General features: G+C 41.1%; 1 protein-coding gene across 1 annotated transcript in view; it reads left to right on the forward strand.

Moving 5' to 3' along the window:
* Positions 1-23,830, forward strand: part of VIPR1 (vasoactive intestinal peptide receptor 1) — an 81,068-nt gene that overhangs the window by 30,524 nt on the left and 26,714 nt on the right. Inside the window, exons 3-5 of the mRNA XM_026842606.1 lie at positions 5,235-5,338; positions 11,069-11,169; positions 13,065-13,197. Of these exons, the coding sequence (XP_026698407.1) occupies positions 5,235-5,338; positions 11,069-11,169; positions 13,065-13,197 (338 nt within the window). The remainder of the gene's footprint in view (positions 1-5,234; positions 5,339-11,068; positions 11,170-13,064; positions 13,198-23,830) is intronic.

A 23,830-nucleotide genomic window follows, 5' to 3' on the forward strand; every position in this document is an offset into this window, starting at 1 on the left:
GGGGGGGGGGGGGGGGGCGGGGAAGGTAGGGTATAAAGACAAAAAGTCCTCCTTGTCTCCTGATCAGTATCAGTACTGTCAGTTCATTGCTACTTGTCAATCCAATTATAGAAAAAAGGTAAGTGTGGTGTGGGATAGGAAGATAAGAGGAGGATACTTCTTTCCTCAGAAGAAATTGAATTAAAACAATTAGTAAAATTGGAATATCAAACAACTGAATTGAAAACAGGAATACTCAGACATTTCCATTATGAGTTTAAAGATGGTGGTTTTTTGTTGTTGGTTTTTTTTTTCTGGGTGTTTTTTGTTGTTTTTTGTTTTTTTTTTTTAATTATAACAGAAGTTTTTAACCAAAGCTTGTCTCAGAATTTAGCCAGTCCTGTCTGTGGTCATTGAGAGACTTTCTTTCCCTCTGCCTTTGCTACCTAGAGCAGAGAGTTTCTGAATTACCCTGCAAGTGAGAAGACGCTGCTTAAGTATAGGTTCAAGCCATGTACCACACGAGCTTATCAGAAGAAAAGATGGGAGCATTAAGATAATTGCTTACAACCATCAATTCCATTTCCAGAATAGGCATGCCATCAAACCATGCAGATTAGGAAATTAGAGAGGGCTTTGTGAACTCTAACGAAGCATTTGCTTAAACTAGGAGCAGCTGCTGGGCCAGATGGTGAAGTCCTGTCCTACAGGCAGACGTGATACTAGAAAGATGCAAAAGTGTATGGAGGAATACAGTCTCTCCTCAGGCTTTGTGTACATGATCATTAATCACTGTGGCACACTGTAAGCAGATTTTCAAGGAACACAGGCAGAGGAAGAGCTGTTTTATTATACATACATATTCAACAGTTTACATTGGCTCGCATGGCCCATCCTGTCTGTTTAAGTTTGCAGTTGGGCAGCGTTTAGCATGCTGCAGACTGGCTGGTGTTGAGCTCAGGAGAGACCCTGCTGATCTCACTGGGGCTTGACCTGAAGCCACTAACGTGTTTGTACTTCTGTGGTCAATACATCTGCAAAGAGACAGAGCTCATGTCTTGGGCTGGAACAAGAAATGGGGTATTTTTGATTAAACAATTATAAACCGTCATGCTATGCAAGAGCCTTTAAGGCACTGTTGCAATAAAACTAGCTGAAAACTGGTTATTCAGACCTGCAGCTTCACCCCTTGCCTTTCAATAGTGTTTTATGCACTGACTGTCATAAACACTGATATAAATGAGCCAGAGGTCTAGCCTCATATTTACACTTGTAGTTCCGTTCTGCAATCAGTGACTTTTATATCTTAGCATACTTTTGGAAGGTTGACTGCTTAGTTTCCCCTCCTGGTTCTCCCCTTTGTATGTCCATCCCTTCCTTCTGGCAGGGAGCCTTATGAAAAGGTCATCACGTTACTCCGTTTGAAACCTTATCTTTAAACTCCTTTGTCCTCATAGCTGCAAAGAGAGAAGACAGCAGTGAAGGAGTGCGGTGCTGAGATCCCTCTAATTGCCTGCCCATGATGCTTTGCTCAAGACTCAAATACACAGTTGTGTTAGTGCACCTTAGCAGTTGTTGTGTGTCAGCTGAGCCAGGGTAGCTCCCAACATGCATGATTTACACCTTTGACAGCCAGGGAGAGATTTCACTTAATTTACCCTACAATGAAAACAGTTTAGCCTAGTTACCTCCTCTTGCCCCACACAGAGTCGTTGGGGATGAGCTGGAGAGCAGTATGTCACTGCAGCATCAGTAACAGACTCTCAAAAGGGAGTCCTCGGGGGACCGTGGGACAGCACCCAGGAGAGGACTTCTGTTACACACAAGGCTCCCTTCACAAAATGCACTTCTGAAATAATGAGACCCTCTTGGACTTTCAAATTGCCTTTGCATTCTCTAACCATGGCCAAACTGGCGCCATCTGAACATAAGGAAACACTTTTTTACTGTGAGGGTGACCAAGCATTGAAGCAGGTTGCCCAGAGAGGTTGTACAGTCTCTGACCTTGGAGGTTTCCAAGGATATCCAAAAGGCATCTGGACATGCTCCTGAGCAACCAGTTCTAGGTAGCCCTGCTTGATAAGGGGGGTTGGATCAGATGACCTTTAGGGGATCCTTCCACCCTCAGTCATTCTGTGATTCTGTGAAAGCAGGAAGCTGAGTTCTGATAAGACATGTTATGAGGTTATTGTTATCATAAATGGACATTAGTTGTGGCTTTTTCAAATGGGTTTGGTTGGGTGTTTTTTAAATGGAAAACCTCATCTCATCAGAATGGATGTGGCTCTTAGGAGTAGATATGCCAGTTTGACAATTGTGACATCTCTGATCAAAATGTAATACAACCCCCCCAAAAGGCAGATTATTTCATGGATGTTAACTAATACCACCCTAGCAAGAGGACTCTGTTCACAGCAGGGACTTGAACCTCCTTTTTCACTGCAGGCCTGTGGCAGAGCTGGAATTTGACCTTGTAACATAAAAATCTCAGTTTAATACATAAGACTAAAGTTTGCTGCCTGTAAACTTCAGAGTAAGAACTAAACTTGTGAGACACTTTTCCAAATTCTACGTTCATTTTCAGTATCGAACGTAATTTGGTAAGTAGCAGTAATTAGAAATGTTTTTTGCTCTGAGGAGAGACATCATCCATTACTTGAGACAAAATTGTGATGTGGTAAAATCTGTATTTACTAACTTTGTGCTTTTTGCACCTCCCAGACATCTAGTATGGAACATGAGAGTTATTAGAAAGGTTTCTCATATCACAACATGCGTGTGAATTTGCACATTAAAAAGTGACATGAGCAGCAAAGAGTGGTAGAAAAGATTCCCTAGGCAGTGAGTTTTCTTAAAATCAGGGACATTTCTATTATTATTACTTAATCCTAGTGATGCTGTAGCATTATGTTAGCCTCTACCTTAGATTCCACATCTGCCAAATCATTAAAGACAACTTCTAAAGGATTCTTGAGAGCAGTGAGAAGAATTAAAAAAAAAAAAAAAAAAATCAAACAATTGTGTGAAAGTGCACTTAAAATTAAGAAATAGGAGAAAATTAAGATTAAAGAAGCACCCCTTAGTTCACTGAGATTAAGAAGCAAGGAATTAAAACCACCATGTAAGCTAAAGGCATCCCCAGAGAGGACTTTTGAGTAGGAAGAAGGAAGCAGAAAAGTTCAGATAATGGGATCCATTGTAATGAAAAAAAAAAAAAAAAAAAAAAAAAAAAAAAAGTACTGAACAATCATGTCCTTGATTTGTTTGCACAAGAACTCTTATGACTGATATGAATCTGATATGAATCCTGGTAAAAAGAAAAGCAAACAATGACCGTCCAGAAAAAGCCTGGGGATCAGCAACCCACCAAACTGTGCCAAAGTTAACTTCTTTTGTAGCATCTGTTAAAATAGACAAATGCACCAGAGCCTCCATGGAGTTTAGATCTGTTGGAAAGACAAATTACAGGCATAAGTTTTAATGTCAAAATCCACCTGTCACAGTGATTCAAGAAGTGACAAGCCAGGGGATAGCTGCTGATTTCAGTGCAGGACAGGTTAGGAAGGTGTTCAGATGACGCAACTGTCAGAAATTTCTGGAGGTGATACTGAATATTTTCATGACTCATAATCACATAATTGATTTCCTTCTGTTTGCAGAAGATTTATTATTCTTCTGTGCAAAGAACTCCATTGTTTGAAATTTTTGTAAAGCTCTTGAGTTTCACTGATGTAATTCTTCAGTAGTTTTGACTACTGTTTATTCATTCTGGTTTATTAGACCAGCTTTCCAGTCAGGGATGGTAGGCAGTTTAGTGTGATAAATGAAGGACTTTTTACCAAGGACATGTAGTAATAGGACAAGGGGTAATGGCTTTAAAGTGAAAGAGGGAAGATTTAGATTAGATGTAAGGAAGAAATTCTTCCCTGTGAGGGTGGTGGGACACTGGCACAGGCTGCCCAGAGCAGCTGTGGCTGCCCCCTCCCTGGAAGGGTACAAGGCCAGGTTGGACGGGGCTTTGGGCAACCTGGGCTAGGGGAAGGTGTCCCTGCCTGGGGCAGGGGGTTTGGGACTAGATGATCTTTAAGATCCATTCCATCCCAAACCATTCTATGATTCTATGACGCCAAAGAAATGACACAGTGACATGATTCATGTAAGATGGATAGAGTACAGACCAGTGGTCAGAGTGGGTGCTGGGGCAATTTGCAATGTACTGTTGGATGTATTGCTTCTTTGCCATTTCTGTCTGACAAACATCTATCTTGGCCATTTAGACTACGAACCATTTAGGATAAGGCCTATCCTGGTCAGATTGTTGGTCGTTCCTTCTTTCGCTTTATTAATATCTGTATAGCCCCTAGCCAATGTGGGTTTGAGGTCCAGCTGGGACAGAAAGCAGAGATGTCTTACAAAGTGAGAAATGCTTTGCACTGGACAGCCCCCTTGCAATCCCAGATGGACCAGAAAGTGCAGAGTAGCAGAGAGGCATGTGAACATCACAGTTTTGTCAGTTGCTGAAGGAGGGAGACATCCTTATGTTAATTAAGGGTCTTTTCAGGCAGTTGGAGGCCTTAGGCACTTAGCTTGCTTAAGAGTCCAGGAAATTTTCCTGCCTTTGGGTATACATGTTAAAACAGGCAATACAGGTTGTCAGTATCTGTTTTTTCTCCCCTCATAGCCAAATTTTGAAGTGTTTGGCTCTCAAACAAGAGTGCAGTAGATTTCCCAGGAATCACATTTGATAAGGGCTCATCTTGGAGGCAAGGTCTGGGTTTTGAGGACTTCACTGAGTTCCCAGACCTCTAACCTTACCTGCGTAATGTGAAATGAGCGGTTTATCTATACCTCTCTTTTCTTCTCACAAGTGAAGTGAAAGACATGCATACTTCACTGCTCTGTTTAGATGAAAAATTTTCCAGGAACAAAGGCAATATGACAGTAACTCTCTCAAACAATATTGGTGCAGTGTCAACAATCAAAGGTCCGGGTACAACTGGCATTATGGTACCATTAGAAGAAATGTTTTGTGGGTACCTCAGTATTAAAATGTACTTGTTTTTTGAGATCTGAACTTTATAGCCCAATAGGTCTCTCCGATTTATGTGTTCTGTGTAATACGAACACTTCATAACAGAAGTATGAGAATTTTACCCTAAGTGTTACATGTGCTCTGGCGTTTGAATCAATAAAGGGCAGACATTTGTTTAACCTGAACATATCTTTTTAAATCATCCTTTCCTCTTTTCTTTCAGGGAATGTAACCAGGAATTGTACAAGCCAGGGTTGGACAGATGTGTACCCTGAGCCATATGCCATAGCTTGTGGATATGATTCCAACAGCACTCCAGGGGAGGAGGTTTGTAATCGTGGATGGGTAGACATCAAGATTTACCAGGGATTGATATCAGAATCATATGATGTTCCCACACCCAATTTTTTCTATTCCCACTCTGATTCCTCAAGAAAGAAGGATCCTCTTGAGGATCCCTGGAAGGAGAGATCAAATGTTTGGTGAAAGAGACGACCCTCCCTTTGACTTCCAGGGAGGTGGCAGGAAATCAGCACCTGAGAAGATCAGACCAGTGTCTCTGTGGTGCCCACACATAACTTCAGGTGCTTGATTTTCCATGTTCAACTTTGAAACAAGCCGTCCATATTTTTATTTGTCCTTAAGTAGACGTGGTGATTCCAGTATTTCTAGGCCAACATAATAAGCATCTAAAGGGATAAAAGTGTACAAGTCACTTGACATTAGTGCTGCTCTGCTGATCTCAACCAGCTGAAGATCTAGAAAACTGTAGGGAACACACACATTTTCCTGCAATGTTACTGAATTTTGTAAGGAAATCCTCAAGGTGTCTGGGATACTGCCTGTATGTAAATTAGTAATTACTGACCTAGGTACAATTAGCTTTATAGAGCATTGTCATTACACATGAAGGACTTTGTTATTGGTTTGCTGAATGCGAATGCCGAGACATGAAGGGTAAAGTCTAAAGAGGATAATAAATATTGTTAGAAACAAGATTCACCTCACCTAACTAAACAGTTTAACATCTAATCTAAACTAGTCACCTCTAGCTGTCCCATAGTCAATGAGGAAAGCTTATGCTAAAAAAATATTTCAATGCAACCATATGTTTATATTAAACCTATGCCCATGCTTTTTTTCTTTTGTATGACATATGTCAGTGTTTGTGAATGCTGGACACAGGAATCTCAATAATGAGTAAATATATATGGCGAGAAGTCTTTGTGTCAGGTTGGCCATTACCAGGGCACTCAAAGTGTTAACGGAGAATCTGAACAGAACTAAGCCAGCCTTAATAGTGAAAGAATACAGAAAATAGCAAAGGGAAAGTTTCACAAAGAATTTCAGGACTCTACTGAAGAGAGCCTTGGTCTGCCTTTGAGGTCAGCCACCACTTCACATCCTCAAGTGTTCTGTTTCTCAGATTGAGCTGTGTGGCACCAATTGCACGTTGTGAAAGCTGTTGTTACGGCTCTGCTCTGGGAAGGTCCTTCATCAAGAACTCTGGTTTATGTTCCAGCTGCAAAGGGGATTTGGGAATTCCTGGGACATGCTTTCACGACCCAATGGATTGCCAGAGTGCCGCGTTACCAAGAGAACATGTATTGTGTTCTTTTAATTCTTTCTTAATTATTTTCTCTCAATTTCCGTGGTTTTGTCATGCTGTTTAAGTCTAATTTGTGTGAAAGGTGGCTGAGGGGGGTGAACATGCAGTACTAGCCTGTGAAGAATAGATTTTTGTTGGTGTTGAATTGGCTGTCAGTTTGGGGAGGAAGAAGTAAATGGAATAGAAAAAAAAAAAAAGCAGAACAGCAGGCTGTATGGAACATGAGGTCCAGAACAGACTGATGACCTTCCATGCTTAAAACACTTCATGCACTTTCAACACCTACTGGTCGCAAGTCAGAAACAAGAAAAATATGAGAAATAAATAAGTGGTGTGTGCAAGATTTCAGTTGTGATTTGTGGCAGTCCCTAAGAATCAGATGATCTAGGCACCAAAGCAGTGCACTTTTGATCTTTGCAGTGATAATGATTCCTTCTCCAGCCTGACCTTTAAAACACATGTATTAGCAAATGAGGGGGTTGTTTTGCTGTCCCGTTGTCAGATGTGATGCACAACTTCTTCCTTGTGTGCCTCCATCTGATCAGAGAGGGGCCACCCTGGTGTCCCCATAGGCTTTGTCTAAAGATGGTGAAGAAAATAGACACCTCCAGAGGTCAGTTCACCCCCCATTTCTCTCCATAGGGACCTCTTTGCATTTACTCTAGACGGAGTCCAGATGACTTTAGGCTGGGTGACATGAATCCAAACTATGTTTGGGTGCAAGGCTACTGAAAGACTTCATGTCAGTATTACTGTTCTTTTTCTCTTACAAATGTAAATGTTTCACATTCTAATCTCAGTTACCAAGGAATAAATATAGAGGTTACTGAACAGAAACCAAGGAAGATAATTCTCAGATTATCTCAGTTTAGCATCTACCTTAAGTAGCTGTTCTTATCATGTTCCTGTGAAATTAAGCAGACACTTTTAGAAGTCAGAGAGAGAATGATGAAATTGCCTAATTTCATTTCATAAATCAGTCTAGGTCTGCAGCTAGAACCCAGGCATCTGGCATGCATTTCCTTCACTCTCTAAATTCCTCTTTCTTCTAATAAGAATATTTTAGTAATCAGTGCTGAGTGAAATTCCAATTCCATTTATGATCTTGGGTCAAATCCTCTGCTTTGATATCTGTAAAATGGGAAGTGATTATCATTAGCAAGTGCAAATGAAGAGTGAGAAGTCATCATGAACTGTTTCCAGAATAGAGATGACCCCACATGCTACATTAAGGCTGAATGCAGAGCCATCTCTGTACACAAGAAGTATTAGTCATTTTAATATATTAGGGCTTGTTGAATTGAGCACCAAGTTCTTTCTGTGCATACCTGGCTTCAGTGAATAACTAAGAAGCAAAAAGCTTAAACCAGTATTTGCACTGGAGAATTTCCATCCATCACCCCACTACTGACATCCCCTACGATATCTCTTAATTTTCTTTCTCCCATTTCTCTGCTCTCCTAAATATAGTGTGGGGCAACCTGTTCCTCAAGCTCAGTCCCCTACCATGTGCTCCCTCCTTCTGCTGGCCATGTCTTTCCTGGAACACTTCTGCTCTGGTGCCATCAAGAAGGAAACTAGATAATGAGAGAAAGACTAAATCAACATGAAGGAAGTTGACTGCTTTTATTCAAAAGGTCTCAGCTGCCTTTGGGAACCCAAACTCAAACAAGACTGGAAACAAGGCTTTATTTAGTTAACTTTGAGTGAAATCTGCAAGAGCATGGGGTAGAAAGGTGGAACCTCTGCTGTTTCTTACTGCAGTGCAGGTACCTTCATGAAGTGCAGTTGAGCGAGACTCAGATATGGCCATACCATACTGACTCCATCACCACAGCAACCTCCTGGCGTCATATAGGCAGGACTGGGTAGATAAATTAGCCTGAAACCCTTGCTGTGAATTACATATTTCAGTTACTGACCCAAAGCTCTTAGTGATGTGGATTCATTGAGTGGGTCTGTAAAGACACTGTGCTTCTAGCCATCTCCAAGATCTGTGGTCTAAGAAGCAATATAGATACGACCTGTGTAGCCTTTGCCCTTTCTGAAAGCTCTGTCTTGTTTTAACACCCCTCCATGCTGGCTTGTGCAAATGCTGGAGGATTACTCCTCATCTCAGCCTCATTGGTTCTGTAAAGTACCTAGTACTTGTCAAGTCCTATGAAAATAGTGTATAAAAATGTCAATCCTTGCTGTTATTAAAGACTGTTTTCCCAAACAAGGTTGGGTTTAGATTTTCTGTCTAAACAGCTCTCTATGGTTTTGATTGTTTGGGCTTTTTATAGAAAATGGTGACAAGGAGGGCAGAGGAGGGTCAACCAAGGGCTGGAAAAATAAGATTTTCTGCAAAGTTAGATTCTTATAAAAACTTGGATTTTTCATTGATAAAACAGATGTTCAAATACCAACTGATCTGTCCTTTTTTTAAGCTCAAAATCAGAATATGTTGATTTAGAGTGTTGCTGGAGAGCCTTAGGAGAACCGGAGTTCTGTTGCTTTACTTCCCCATTTTATTTAAGGCTGTTCGGAAATTAATTGCCGATTTCAACCTGTATGTTTGAAGTGGCATATCTCAGCTCAGAATAAAATTTATTAATCAAAATAAAAACCATTAGAATCAACACATTTTTTTCCAACGAGAAACAAGCATATTTATTCCACTTGCATAAAATTCTGGACTTCTGGAGGCGATGAAGTCATCAAAGGTAGTTTCGGCCTCCCCTTGGTTTCTGAAGTGTCTCCCGTACAGGAAACTGTTGAGAAGCTTGAAGAAGTGATAGTCGGTGGGCGAGAGGTCTGATGAGTACGGTGGATGGGGCAGAGTTTCGTAGACCAGCTCCTTCAACTGTTGCAACGTCGAAAGTGCAACGTGTGGCCACGTGTTATCGTGGAGAAGGATTGGACCCTTTGTGTTGACCTGTGCTGGGCACAGCCATTGAAGTTTCTGGTGCATTTCATTGATTTGCTGGACGTACTTTACCGCCGTGATCATTTCACCCGGATTCAGGAAGCTGTGATGGATTAAACCAACAGCAGACCACCAGGCAGTCAGCATGACCTTCTTTTGGTGCAGATTCGGCTTTGGGAAGTGCTGCGGAGCTTACATCGCAGTCCAACCGCTGAGCCGATTGTCACCGGTTATCATAGAGCATCCATTTCTTGTTGCATGTCACAATATGGTCAAGAAACGGGTCATTCTGATTGTGAAAAAGAAGCACCGACGACACTTCAAAACGACGATTTCTGTGATTCTCATTCAATTCGTGCGGCACCCATTTGTCGAGCTTCTTCGACTTTCCAATCTTCTTCAGATGCTCAGAAATAGTTGATATGCTTACCTCGCATTCTTTTGCAAGTTCTCAAACAGTTGTGCGTGTATCTGCTTCCACCAGAGCCTTCAATTCATCGTCCTCAATAGTAGAAGGATGTCCGTGACCTTCTTGATCTTCAAGGTCAAAATCGCCATGTCAAAATCTTTGGAACCGAAGTTGCACTGTCCATTCGTTTACACTTCCCTGGCCATATACCTCATTGATGCTTCGAGCAGCTTGCACTGCATTACATCCAAGTTTGAACTCGTAGAAGTAGATCTGTCTAAATTGCTGTTTTGACATCTGAACTTCAAACCTCCAAAATTTGTCAAAAATCAGTTTATAATATAATTTAATTATACAGCATGAAAGTTCATAACATGAGCTTTTCAAAAATATATAACAGTACACCTGTCGAGAAGGTACTATTCCTAAATCATATACAATGAAAATCACATTAAAAAATGGAAATTAATTTCCAAACAGCCTATAGACTGCGATGGATTTAAGTCCTGTGGTGGCCCATGATCAGGGATTCCCTGTGTGTGTTGTCAAAGAGAAATACCATGAAGTAATCTCCAATTTAACATATATTTCTGAATTAACATATCTGTAATTTCAATGAGAACATTTTAAGGCTTTGCTTGCCAAAACACAATGTCTAGCTTCCACAAAAGCAAACCAATTTCCAGACCTCTTCTGTCCTCAGACTTCCTTAGTAAGACAAAGCTCATCATACTAACCACCTCAGAGTTGATGTGTCAGTGTGCTGTTTGACTGAACATTAGTCAGTCTTGTTCCACAAGATTGGAACCATGTAGCTGTCTCTGCAAGTTGTCAATTCTGACTCCTTTCTGCATGAACTTTTCTCTTGTGTAACTGTAATCTGTTTTTGGAGTGGTACAAACTACTGAAACTGGACACATTCTTCTTATTCATACTGGTGATATTTGAGTCATGTACTCTACTGGATGTGATTTTAAAGGGTGAAGGAGTTGGAGATCTTTTTGAAAGAGTGGAGTAGGATGATTTCCTTGTCTCGCCAAGAAAGTCACTGAAAACTCACTGATGGTGTATTTAGGAGGGCACGTTGGCAGCTCTTTGAAAGACCTGTTTTGTTTCTTTCCTTCACATTAGCAAACAGCATTCTATGGCACAGTCAAGACCGGCTACACCATTGGACATACCTTATCGCTCATTGCTCTCACAGCTGCTATGATCATTTTATGTATCTTCAGGTAAGACCGTGAGCAAAAAAGTCTTAGGTAAGGGGATGACTCAAAGGACATAGTGGCTGTTTAAGTTACAGGCTATGAGTGTCACAGATGGATGCAAAAGACTTCTGACAAGTCTCAGTTGGACAGGGGAGAAAAGTTCCTCTTTCTTTTGGTACCACAGTTTCTGGTATGTGATTTGTGGCCTCTGTGTGATAGTTGTTACAACCTCAATCCAATTATTTAGGTGGGATTCATTTAGCTGCTAAATGTATAATGTTACATGATGGATCTCTGTATTAGAGGCATCCCATAATCTTGTTATAGTTCACAGAGACCTAATCGGTATTGTATATATGGATGCAATGGAATGATGCATTTCTACTAAAGTAGGTATTCAAAATGGTACAGGTGAATCACACCCCAAAACTGTCTCTCAAAGACTATTTCAGAAGTGCTTCCTGCTCCAGCTCTGTGGCAAGACATAGACGCCCACAGCCATTTTAGACGTGCTGAATCCTCTGAGATGTGCACAGGCATAGCAGATATGATGCAGGACCTTCAGGAGACCCAGATCCTTATGGATTGATGGTCAAATTACAGCATATTAGATGCCTAGATTGCAGCAAATGAATTAATCCTCAGTATCATTTATAATAGATTCAGGCATCTAAATGTGGGTGCCTCCGATGAAGAAGTCTGCATATAAGGTAATCTATTATAATGTTGTTTATGTATAGAGAGAACAGCAAAAAGCAGATCTCTGTGAGATGGAAGAATCTTTCTAGATGTGATTCCATCTTCTCATGCCGCTCTCCAGTGGCTTCCTCGAAATGCATTACATTGTTGTCCAATTTATGACAGTCTGGTCCAGATATCATCTCCAAAGAAAGCTGTAGAAAAACAGCATACGTTCTAAGGTAACTCTCACACTTACACCAAGACTGACCTCCCCCTTTAAGATCTTTGCACTTCTCAGCACACACTCTCTCCACTCCTCTTACAAGGGAAGAGTATATCAGACACACATGCGAATTATCTCATTGTAACGAGGTACAAGGTGCCAGCCAAGCTGGTGAAACTGCCAGGGTTCATACTCTTCATTTGTGGGAAACAGTGTAATTTGACTTGCCTTTGCCTGCAAGTACAGAGGACTCAGCTCGGTCACATTATCTTGCCATCGTCAGAGATTAAGAGCATAAACTTTGCCAGCGCACAGTGACTCATTAAGAGGTAGCAGTTTGATCATGTTGCTGAGTGAGATCTGTTGTGGTTCTGATGATTGCACAAAGTATAAGGCCTTTCACTTCAGCTGATGTGAAGTCTCACTTGAAAAAAAAGACCTACTTGATCAGAATTCATCTTCAAAATATTTGTGGGCAAGGGACAGAAAAACCCTGGTCTTATTCTCAGTATCATTAATAACTAGTAATTTTTAAGTTAAAATATAGATCATATTGCTCCAAAAAGCCTGCAATATACGTTAATTTTGGCAGCAGCTGCTAAGAATTTATTTTTCTTCCTGAAGAAACATTTCACTTTGAAAGGAATTATTGCAGTACAAACATTCTGTAGAAAACAGACCTTTATTGAGAGCATAGTTTGCTCAAAAACATTTATTTTCCAGTGGAGAGCAGTGTGATGGACCTGTTTTCTGTCATTCAGTGTTTTGACTTTTTTTTTTTCTAAGAACTGGAAAAGCAGCAACACTTCTTCAGATGTATGAATTGCTACATGTTTTGTGTATTTAAAAAAGCTTAAGTGGATTTGCTGTGATTTACATAAGAACATAGTCTGTCTCAGGGTTTCTAATGTTTAATTGTAAGTCTGTATCTTGGCAGAAGAAACATGTACATAGGTAAATAATCCTTTTGAGAAGCCTTGCTATTCAGAAATGTTGTTTCATCTCTTCCCAACAGAAAGCTACACTGTACTCGGAATTATATTCATATGCACCTCTTCATGTCCTTCATAATGAGAGCCATTGCAGTCTTCATAAAAGATGTCATCCTCTTCGAAAGTGGAGAATCTGAACACTGCTTTGTGAGTTCAGTAAGTAACTGGGCACACTGAAGTTTCCACTTAATTCTGTTGCCCCTCTTAAACAGTGCACCAAAAATTATCTTGCAAATGCATGTGAGACAGTAGTTCGGGAAGATTTCAAAATTTATTCTCATTTGAAAGAAAAAACATGATTGATGCAGTTTAAAATGTATGGAAAAGGCATAAAATAAATTAGCAAAGTCAAAAATTTATAGTTATTTGGTCCCTTCTGAGGTCAAACCCACAACTGGGGCTCTACAAGATTTTGAGGCTCCTGTCAGTCCTGTGTCCATCTCCCAGTCCCTTGCTAATTTCTTGGATATCCTTGTCAAAGGAGGCTTGCAGTCCTGTGTTTAGCAGTTCAAGAAAACCTTTCCCTTCAGTGAGGGTGGGAGTCAGATCCAGATTCACGTAACTAACTTTAGGTATCTATGGAGTAAGTACCTATACATGAGCTACATGTGTAAAGTGCAACCATAGTCAGTCGAGCTCTAATTAATGTACTCACTGGAGTCTGGAGAGCTCTTCACCTTGCCTGGAAGAAGGCACCTGTATTTGGATGGTTCTCTGGGCTCCACTGGTTGAAATGACCAGACCTCTGCAGGAGTTCATGCAGGAAACCAGTGTATAGACATCATTGTCTATTCTTCATCTGGATCTGTATCCCATGCTCGCTGTCTGCAACTGTAAGATTTTACCACTGGGATGATAAATGAATAAAGGAGTTGGGATATTTTTTTTTCACTTTCGAACTCAGTGCTGTCAGCTGGAGCAAACACTGGGGAGGGAGAAGAGCTCTTTATCTAAAGGCCCATATTGATGTAAGAGGACACTAGTCATGAATAAATTTAGGCAGGAAATAGAAATCACGAAATTAAAGAGATGTGATCAGAAGTCATCCAAAAACCCAAAAAGTAACCCTCCATAATAAATTCACAACGTTAGATGAGCTGCTTGCTGGTAATAGCAGGGGACTGGGAGTCCAGCAGATCCCTTCTGGACCTGTTTTTTTATGTCATACAGCACCAAAAAAAAAAAAGACTCTTTTCCATCCACCCAATTTCTGCCTTGCCTTCTGGCTTTTCTGTATCCTTACCCTGAATCGTGTCCCTGCTGTTAGGGTGACCTTTCTGCTTGAGCACCCCCCAGTTGATAAGAGCAGCCTGCTCTCAACTTTTCCCTGAGAGCTGTCTGCAACACAACACATTCCCATTGCAGTGACCCTCTTTTTTATCCCCTCTGTGGTTCACTGGGATCTGTATTCTCTAGCAATCGGGTTTTATTGTGAAGGTTCATGAATGGCTGGAATGACATATAGACTGGAATAAATAATTGCTTGGAGCCAACAGCCCAATAAGCCACTGAGTTTGGACTAACCTCTCACCCCTGGGGGAGTTTGCACTGGGTTGTGACTGAGACACGACTGCAGAAAGCTGTGAGAAGGGTTTGCTTCAACCGTCCATCCAGAAATACTTTGGTGTATAAATACAGGACTTTGTCCTGCAAAATACACAGCTCCTGGAAGTCAGTGTGCTTTCAGGTAGATCCATGGCTACCACCATTGCGTGTGTTTCTCCCCATCAAAGGATTTTCATGTTAAATGCCAGCTCAGCATGAATAGCTGGATTATACACAAGGGTTATAAAAATATGTGAAACAAATCTATCTCTGCTGCAATAGTCTGAGCATACCTCTTGCAAAATCTTCACCCATCTTGGCCAAACATTTTGGACAACATTTTAAGCCATAGGGAAAAAATACCAACATGAAATGCAGTCAAAATGCTTCTCCTAATATTCATCTGTTTGCAGAAATAGTTATAAAATCCATTGTGTTTATGTGGATTTAGTTGGCTTGATTTGTGCTTTGAAATTGCAGGATAAATTTTTGACTTGGGAGACCTGGTGCTTGTTCATATACCCCGGGCCTAATAGACAATTTACTGAAGGTTTTGTGTATAATGGCTAGGTATAGCCTTGAGCTCATTCAGTCTTAGGAGAGATTTGAACAAACAGTTCAATTTACTGGATTCTCTCACCACTGTTGCTGTTTTAGAAGAGGGCAAAACCTAAGCAATAACAATGTTTTGTTAGAAGGGAAAGTACTATACTTACTTTGTTTAAGGAAAAAAACGATAAAGACACTTCCCTTCCAGATCAGAATTGGGGCTATAAAATCCAAATGAACAGAGACTTCTCCCAGCGTTGCTGATAAAGGGACCAAATTTCTGAATTTGGCATTACTTGTTGCAATAAAAAGACTTAAAATTATGTTTTATGCACCATCCACACAAAAATATTTTAAGCTCTCCACCAACAAATGTGTCAATACTCCAGTCAAGTAGGAACTCCACTACATGTAGGTATGTATTTAACTGATAAATCCTTGTTCATAGGCTTTGCCACAATAGCATTTTTACTTCATTTTAACTTGTGTGGGAAACCTGTTACAGTGTTAAATCTATGCCATTGTAAACTCAAATAGTTTGGGATTACCATTGAGTTCAACATGAACACCCTGAAAAATTAGGTTTGTTGGGCATTTCTGTGGGCCACAGAACCTGAGAATGCAGCAGTAAGCATTTCAGGGCCAATGCAGCCAAAATACATGTGATGAACATCACTGAGCCGTCATGTGAGCCAGAACATGCGCCATGTGCTGGATGACGTTTACAGAGTGGTGTGTGGCACCTGTAGCCTCCTTGAATTCCTTGGTCCTTCCTTCTTGATAAACCAGCTCCTGGGGGAAAGAAAAGTCTTGCTGCTTGGGTGAAAAACTCAGCCTGTTTTCATGTCTGAGTTGGCAAGCAAGGCTTCTTTTCATAACTAAATGTAGCAGGCTTAAATGATCATTGATCCCAGGACCTGTGCAAGGTGGCAGGCCCTTTGTCCCTCACCAAAGTCACCAGTAGTAGCTTTACAAATGTTCCTCATGCCTTCTCCTCTTTCCATCTGCCCAAACTGATTAGGCTTGTTCTTAGACATGATGGGGTCCCTTGGCTCTTATAGAAGCATGTAGACTGAGCTTCGGAGAAGGCTGGCCCTCCAACAGCACACTGTGGGATTTTCCAGTGGGAAACAAAGCACTGCAGGGACCTTGAATTTTCTAGAGGGGTAAAAATGGCAGAGTCTGATGGCCACATAGCCACGCAGCATATTGCCCAAAGTACCAACAGTCATTAGTAGACCAAAACCACTTTCTCTTTCTTGCCTTTGGTCATAAATTATGTCTGTAATTATGTGTAACTGATTCATCCTGTTGGCCTAAATTGCTTTAAAATAGACATATACCGAAGTGTGTTAGTTAATCTAGGCTTTAAGCAGTCAGATGTAGAGATGATCAGGCTAGGAGGGGTCTGTGAAATCACCCACTCTTACTTCTTCAATAACTATTCATTTTGATTCGTTCAGAATAGGTTCTTTCTAAGTAATCAGTTATTTCTGATGGAAAACTCGCCGCACATGGCTTTATTGCATCCAGTGATTACTCATACTTCATGAAATATTGTGCCACTTACCAGCCTGCATTTGCCTGTGTTCTTCTGGGTTTTTTTCACTGCCAGACTCAAGAGACTTCCATGTAGGTTCTGGTTTTCCACCTTGGATTTCTTAGGCCTTGTAACCTTCTGTCATGACATTCCCATGCTTTGCCTTCTCCTTTCCTTCTCTCCCTAGAGAACACCCTGTGAAACACAGTAGCCAAAAGAGGAAACCTGATGGAGGGATTGAACCGAACCATTGAATTGTCGTTTCATTTGGTTATGGATAAGTTTTGATATAATTTCATTACTGTAATACCACGTAATAGCATAATGATAAACCACTTACATTTCCAGCCTAGCTGAAGACAAAGAAGCTGACAGCTTGATATAAACAAAGATCAGGTTCTACAGATTGAATGCTGGCTGACTTTTTCTGAGCTCTACAAATATGCCTTTGCTGAGGATTCAGCCAAGGGAGGCTAGATCATTTATCTTTTTCGGTTTGCCTTCCAGTAAGACAATCAAATTCCAACAAAGAAAATCTTCCTTGCAAAGGAGGGTGAGACTTTTAGCAATTGTAAACATAAACACATATCTTCATATTTTCAGTGTGAAAAATTGTTTTTTATCACATGACCTTGCTCAGGCCAAGTTGATAACAGCTACAGGCCCCTAAATGAATTTTATATATGGAAGTTGAAGATAGACACACTTTTGCAGCACACCCCCCACTAAGGCTACTCAGATCACTATTCTCTGCCTCATGTGGGAGTGCTCTGATATGCTGCTGGAGAGATGGTAGAAACCTTTTCATGCACTTGAGTAACAACAAAATGAATATTAGAGACTTGGCCCTTTCATTGGGTTACCTCCTCTGGGAAAGACATCTACTCCCATCTACACAAAGGAGGGATGAGCTCTTCTTAGCAGGACAGACCAGCACCTGCTGAACTTTGACTGCCTGACTTGGGGGAAGAGCCTGGCAGGACTCGAGTTCAGTGGGATCAGCCTGGAACAAAAGTGCTGCCTGAGGTATGGAAGTGCCTTACAGTCTGTCTTACTGTAGAAATGAGGCCCCATGTGAAGTGATGTTCACCTTGTTTTGCTCAGCTGTGTAGAGTGAAGGAGATGCTCATTCTTCCCACCTAATAGGTAGCAGCCACATTTGGTTTTCATCCCAAGGAACGGCACAAGGAGCAAAGGAAAAATCACTGATCATGTAAAGTATAAGTTTATCACTGTGCTCTTCCACTCATGTCTGACCTGAACCACCTCACTCTGTCCACAACTTCCTGTGAAACCTAGCCAAATGGGTCCTGTTGGGTTCAGGAGATGGGTGCTGTAATGAACTGGGTTCAGTTCTTCTTTATGAGCTTTTTGACAGTGTTTGGTTTCTACCTAGGATTCTTCCAAAGATCTCTATGATGTTGCTGTCACAACACAAACATAATGTACCCATCTTCTTGGTCTCCTTTTGTACCATCAGGTTAGATAAAGAGATTTGTGTCTGCCCGACAAGTTATGTGGAATATTATCCTCATGTCTGCTGATATACCCATATCTGCTCACTGCTACAGTCTAAGCATTACAGCAAAATGAATGACAGAGGGGAAGGAAAAACAAAAAAACTAGAGACAGCTCCTGCAAATGATAGAAAGAAGTAAAAAACAGGGGAAAAAAAAAGCAGGGGGCAGGAATGGAGGCATTGTATGTTTGCCAATTCTCTTTCAAATATCACACCAGCACTTATAAGGTTCACTTCCCCAAAGGTATTGAGACACTTCTAGAAAGGACCAGAAAATGAAGATGGAGAGAGAGGAGGCAAAGAGGCTAAGCTACATTCCTTAATTAGGAGAAGTCTTAACAGTGAAAATATTACCCAGAAGTAAAACACAAAAAAAATAATGTCTCAACTATGCTTTCAAAAATCAGTGCCAGAATTAAATTAAGGACTTAGCAGTAAGTTCAGTGAATGGTGTATGAAGTAATGAGAAGCTATAAATAAGATGTTTGGTATGTTCTATTTTTATGTCTAAACTCAACTCTGAGTCATCTGACGCAGAGACTAGACCAGCTAGAGCTAATCACCATCTTAGAAATACTTGCAAGACTGCTGTCAGAAATCAAACGAGTATTCCTAAGAGACAAAATAGAAAGGCCAAGTCCCTCAAAGACTGACAGTTACATAACCCCTGTTAAAATCAGTGGAAGAGAAATGCTTAAATAGCCATGAGGATCGCAGTCATGGGGCTTAAACTTGCTTCTTATGTGAGGAAAAACAGACATAAGACCTTCCCGCTGAATTCAGCGTATAGCATTGTGTTTGAGGAAGCCTGCATGGGAAGTGGGCAAGGCGGGAAGTGGGCAAGGCACAAAGTGCAGTCATGTGGACCACATTGTTTGTTGGTGTGAACTGGTACAGCTCCATTTATTTTAATAGAGTTTGCAAGGTTTCTGCAAGTGCAGGATTAGACTCTGCCATGCTTTGCTGCATTGCAAGCACATAAAATAGAGGTTGTCTCGTTTCTCTAGCCAGAGAAACAATATCGAGGTTTGGTAGTGACCCAGCCTTGGCACAAGTGGAAGTGGTGGCATGGGAAAGAGAGATGGAGATTGAGCCCAATAGCTTCTTCCTAATATTTCCATCCTTCCACAGTCTTGATGGGAGCAGGCAAGACTTAGCTTGCTGAAGTAATGTGTGTGTATGTGTATGTGTGCATGGCTGTACAGCACAGTTCATCAGTCTAGAAATAGCATTTCTGCTTTATGAAAGTAGTAACAAATCAACAAGCTCAGACACAAATCCAGGTTATAATGGCTTAATAAATTGCCCAGTGACAGCTGACATGGAGTAAGTATTCCAGTGTGTGCTCTTAGGCAACGATGGGCATATGAAAATGTAATGTATTGTGACCTAGAGGAAAGTGGGTTAAGATAAATTGAATTAATTTGCTATTGCCAAGGCTTAAGAGCACTCTTGCACAATGTTTCTGGGGCACCATTGATGCAGAGCAGCATGCTAACAGGGAAAATGTGTGTTTGAGGCCTCATCTCTGTGCCTGAGATAGATAGCGATCGTGAATTCAGTTACATTGATCTATCTGCCATACTTTTTATAGTGTTGACTTACAGCTGGACCCACTAAGAGCAGCAGGAGCTGAAGGGTCTATCATCAAGACATAAGATTATTATTCCCATGAAGATCTTTTAATTTTTATATTTCCTGATAGATGAAAAATTTCTTTAACCGAGGCTTTGAACTTGACAGCTTAGGCCCTCACAAACTGAAGGCTATGTGCCTCAATTGTAAGCCCCTATATTTCTATCAGATGGCATTTTAAGAATTTCTTTAGTCAAATTTATTTATTCATAGATAGTGTTAATTCCTCAACACCCAAAATTTCTATGCATCTTCCAGGAAAATTTGCAGAGCCACCCACTAGTTAAGCAGTTTATCATTTAAAACTACTTGCTTGTCAGGCTCCATGGTAGGGAAGGAAGGAAGGAAGGAAGGAATCAGAGGCACCCGGTTGATTTAGGAGATTTCTTCTCTGAATAGGCCTCAATTCCTTTTCATAGTAGAACATAAACCTTGTGGGGCTTTTTTATTGCTAACCTGTTTGAATCTAGTCTACAACTGCCATTAAAATGAGGGAAGAAATAAAAGTGATGGCTTTTTTTTCCAGGCAGTCTTGTTTGTTTGTTTTTAATTTGTTTTTTCTGTTGTTGCACAAAAGGTTGAGTATGTTAAGGGGAAGTTAACACTTTTTTTTGTCCTTTTTTTTTTTTTTTTTTGGTGACTCAGCAAATTGGTTTGACTTAAGGGCTCATTTTTGGAGGAACAAAATTGCCTGGTAAGAAGCTGTTTTATTTCTGTCAACAATTTCCATTGACATCATGCTGAATTTCTGCAAATTAGGCCTCCAGCATGAACCCCTGTTGAAGTCAGTAGGGGCTTTGCCATTGGCCTCTGTAGGGTCAAACATTTACCCTGTGTAGACATATTGTCTCTGCAGAAGACTAGGCAGTTGTAGAATACTGAGATAACAAATTGATTTTAACATTTTCAGTTTTCCAAGTCAACTTCTGGAAATGTCTTCTCTACTGCAGTTTCTCTTGCAGGAGCATCGATGTGGCATGCTTTTCCGCTCATCTGTCAAAGCCAGCTAAGTAGTGAAAAGATAGTATGTGAAAGCTGATAGCCTTGAGCATGGGAATGAGACAAGAAATAGCCTGAGGCTGTAAAGAGACGTTATATCTTAGCCACCTCCTCAGGAGAGGTCCAAGCCAGGATCAAGCCACTACTAAAAAAACCACCTCTCTTCTCTCTGTGAAGGTGACTTGTAAAAAAAGTTGGTCTAGCCTCTAGTTGAAATAAAAATCCCCACTTGAGTGGACAAGAGAAGATGTCTTTTTGTTTCCAGTAAGCAATACTGGCTTAGGCCATCTTCCTGGGGCAAAACTCATAGAAGTTCCTCACCCTTCCTTTCTTAACAGAGGCAGTAATACCTAGACCAATACAATATATGCACTCCTCCCACCAATGTCTTTTTCTTTCAGAGGGTAACCAACCTTATAAGAAATAAATCTTATTCCTCATAAGAATAAGTGTTAAGAAAGACATTGAGGTGCTGGAGCATGTCCAGAGAAGTGCAATGAAGCTGGTGAAGGGTCTAGAGCACAAGTCTTATGAGGAGTGACTGAGAGTGCTGGGGTTGTTTAGCCTGGAGAAAAGGAGGCTCAGGGGAGACCTCATCACTCTCTACAACTACCTGAAAGGAGGTTGTAGCGAGGTGGGGGGTCAGTCTCTTCTCCCAAGTGATAGGACAAGAGGGAATGGCCTGAGCCGGGGCAAGTTTACACTGGATATTAGGAAAAATTTCTTCGCCAAAAGGGTTGTCAAGCATTGGAACAGACTACCCAGGGAAGTGGTTGAGTCACCATCCCTGGTGATATTTAAAAGACATGTAGATGTGGTGCTCTGGGACATGGTTTAGTGGTGGACTTAGCAGTGTTGGGTCAATAGTTGGACTTGATGTTCTTACAAGTCTTTCCAAACCTAAATGATTCTATGATTCTATAAAATTAAAGTTAAAAGCAGAGAGAAAAAAACCATGAAAAACAAAAATATCTATTTGGAAACTAAGTCTATCCTGACATCTGCATGCAATATCCATATAGATTAATGGACAGTGCATAGCTATGAACAGTGCTGTAGAATATTTAGGTTATAATATGTTCGGGAATTTGTCGGTTGTATGAATTGCAGTGCCATGATAGTGAGATGAGGAATTAATCATACCATGTAATCTTACAGGTAGAGCAATTATTTGGTTATTGTCTCATCATTACAGGCTACATTAGACTTTGTCTGAGGTAGACTTTTCAGCAGAAGAAGAGCTGGGATGGGATTCAATCTGATTTAGGCATGTCAGGTGTGAATCAACTCAAGATTGAGTCTCCTGGATTTGTTATGGTTATGAGATAAATGTCTAAAATGTCGCTATAGTTATGGAAATGTAGGATTAGGCCAGTTGCTGTGCTTGAAGACCCAGCCTGTTGTTGTGCCCCAGCAACAGGATCTTTATGTGATCTATAAAAAGCTTTTAAATAAGATTGAGGAAGTGTCCTTGACCAGTCTTGGGGGAAGAGCAGCTCTTACTGTGGGCAAATTCAGCACGAGTCACTCAGCAGCTAGTCCTTCAGATAGGTCATGTCATCTGGGCAATGTAAAAGAAAAGTACCGGATGAATCTATCACTGAGAAAATTAGTTTTCATCTGTCTTCTGTTGAAGAGGCCTGCAGAAATCTCGGTGTAAATCTCTTCCTCCTGCATCAGTGGAGGTAGCTGAGGTAAAAAGGACCTAAGTACCATAAAGGGGATTTTGAGGCCTTCAGGTTTCATGATTGATTGAGGCAAATCTGAGTCCAGGATTTTGCTGAAGTCACTGCTGACTGGGCTGAAGGCACTGTCCCAACTTCATAAATAATATAGGAGTTGCAGCATTGCCCAGGATTGCATGTGATGTCTTAAATATACCTTTAAGCAGATTAAAAATGTCTTGGCGCCCTGCCGTAAACCTTCCACACCACAGGAAGCTGCAGAGTCTAAGGGTGCAAGGGGGAAACACGGAGTCGGCACAGGGGTTGCATCCATGTACTGGAGAGGTCATACACAGGGAGGGACAAATCTGGTCTCATGATGGAGATTCCCATGACTGAGGCAATAAGGCTCAGTCAGACTGTTTAAACTGCAGTGTGTCCCCAGGACAGCTATGATGGGTTCAGTGGGAGTATGATCAATCACTCAAATGCCCCTTTATACGTCTTTGATCTAAATCCTTCTCTGACCCAAGTCCTAAACCTTTAACAGACCATATCCCAAATAAAGAAGACAAGGTAGACTTGTGTTAGTGCAGTGATGCACCACAGTGTTTCTGTGGAGTTGACTGACCCTTTTTCATAGAGTTTTGTTGCATTCACAGGAGGCTGATGCATGCACATGTGTTGGTTGTGTGTGTGTACCTCCCTCAAACCCGCAAACCTGTCCAACTAAGCTGCTTATATTGAGCTAAGGAAATTCAGCAGCTGGTCAAGACTGACCATCCTTAGCAATTATTAATGAGCAGGGAGTTATTATCACTGAGGAGTGTGACATGTGTATTTAATGCAATGACAGATTCAGCTCTGACTTAATTACTGCCTCCAGCATCTGAACTGCATTTTTCTAGGTGGGTCAGCTGGTCACTGCATCAGTTTTATGAGAAGGATGTTTTTCTTGGTTCTAACATTATCTGAAAGTATAAAGTGCTGTTAGGCACAGGACAGAAGCCTCATAGGGTTATTGCTTAGTCTTGGTTTTCCCACCTTATGTCCCTCCTGTTTGCCTCTCTCTCAGAAAGTCTGGTTGCATCTTGAGTGCGTTCTTCCTATGACCTATGACAAAGTGGTCTGTGTGTTTCACAGCAGCCATAGCACAGGTATGTGTGCTGCATGCTGTCTGTGGGTAGCTCCATTGCTTTTCCCACTATTCCATAAAGCTCTGAACTTGACCCACTAATGATACCCTAAAATTTTTGTCCAGCTACTCAACTGAGCATATTTCAGCATCACACCAGCTTTCTAACCAGCTATATGCTTCATCCCTACTCACACATCTCC

Source organism: Athene cunicularia (genome assembly GCF_003259725.1).
Source record: "Athene cunicularia isolate RWA chromosome 2 unlocalized genomic scaffold, athCun1 chr2_part1, whole genome shotgun sequence".
NCBI lineage: Eukaryota > Metazoa > Chordata > Aves > Strigiformes > Strigidae > Athene > Athene cunicularia.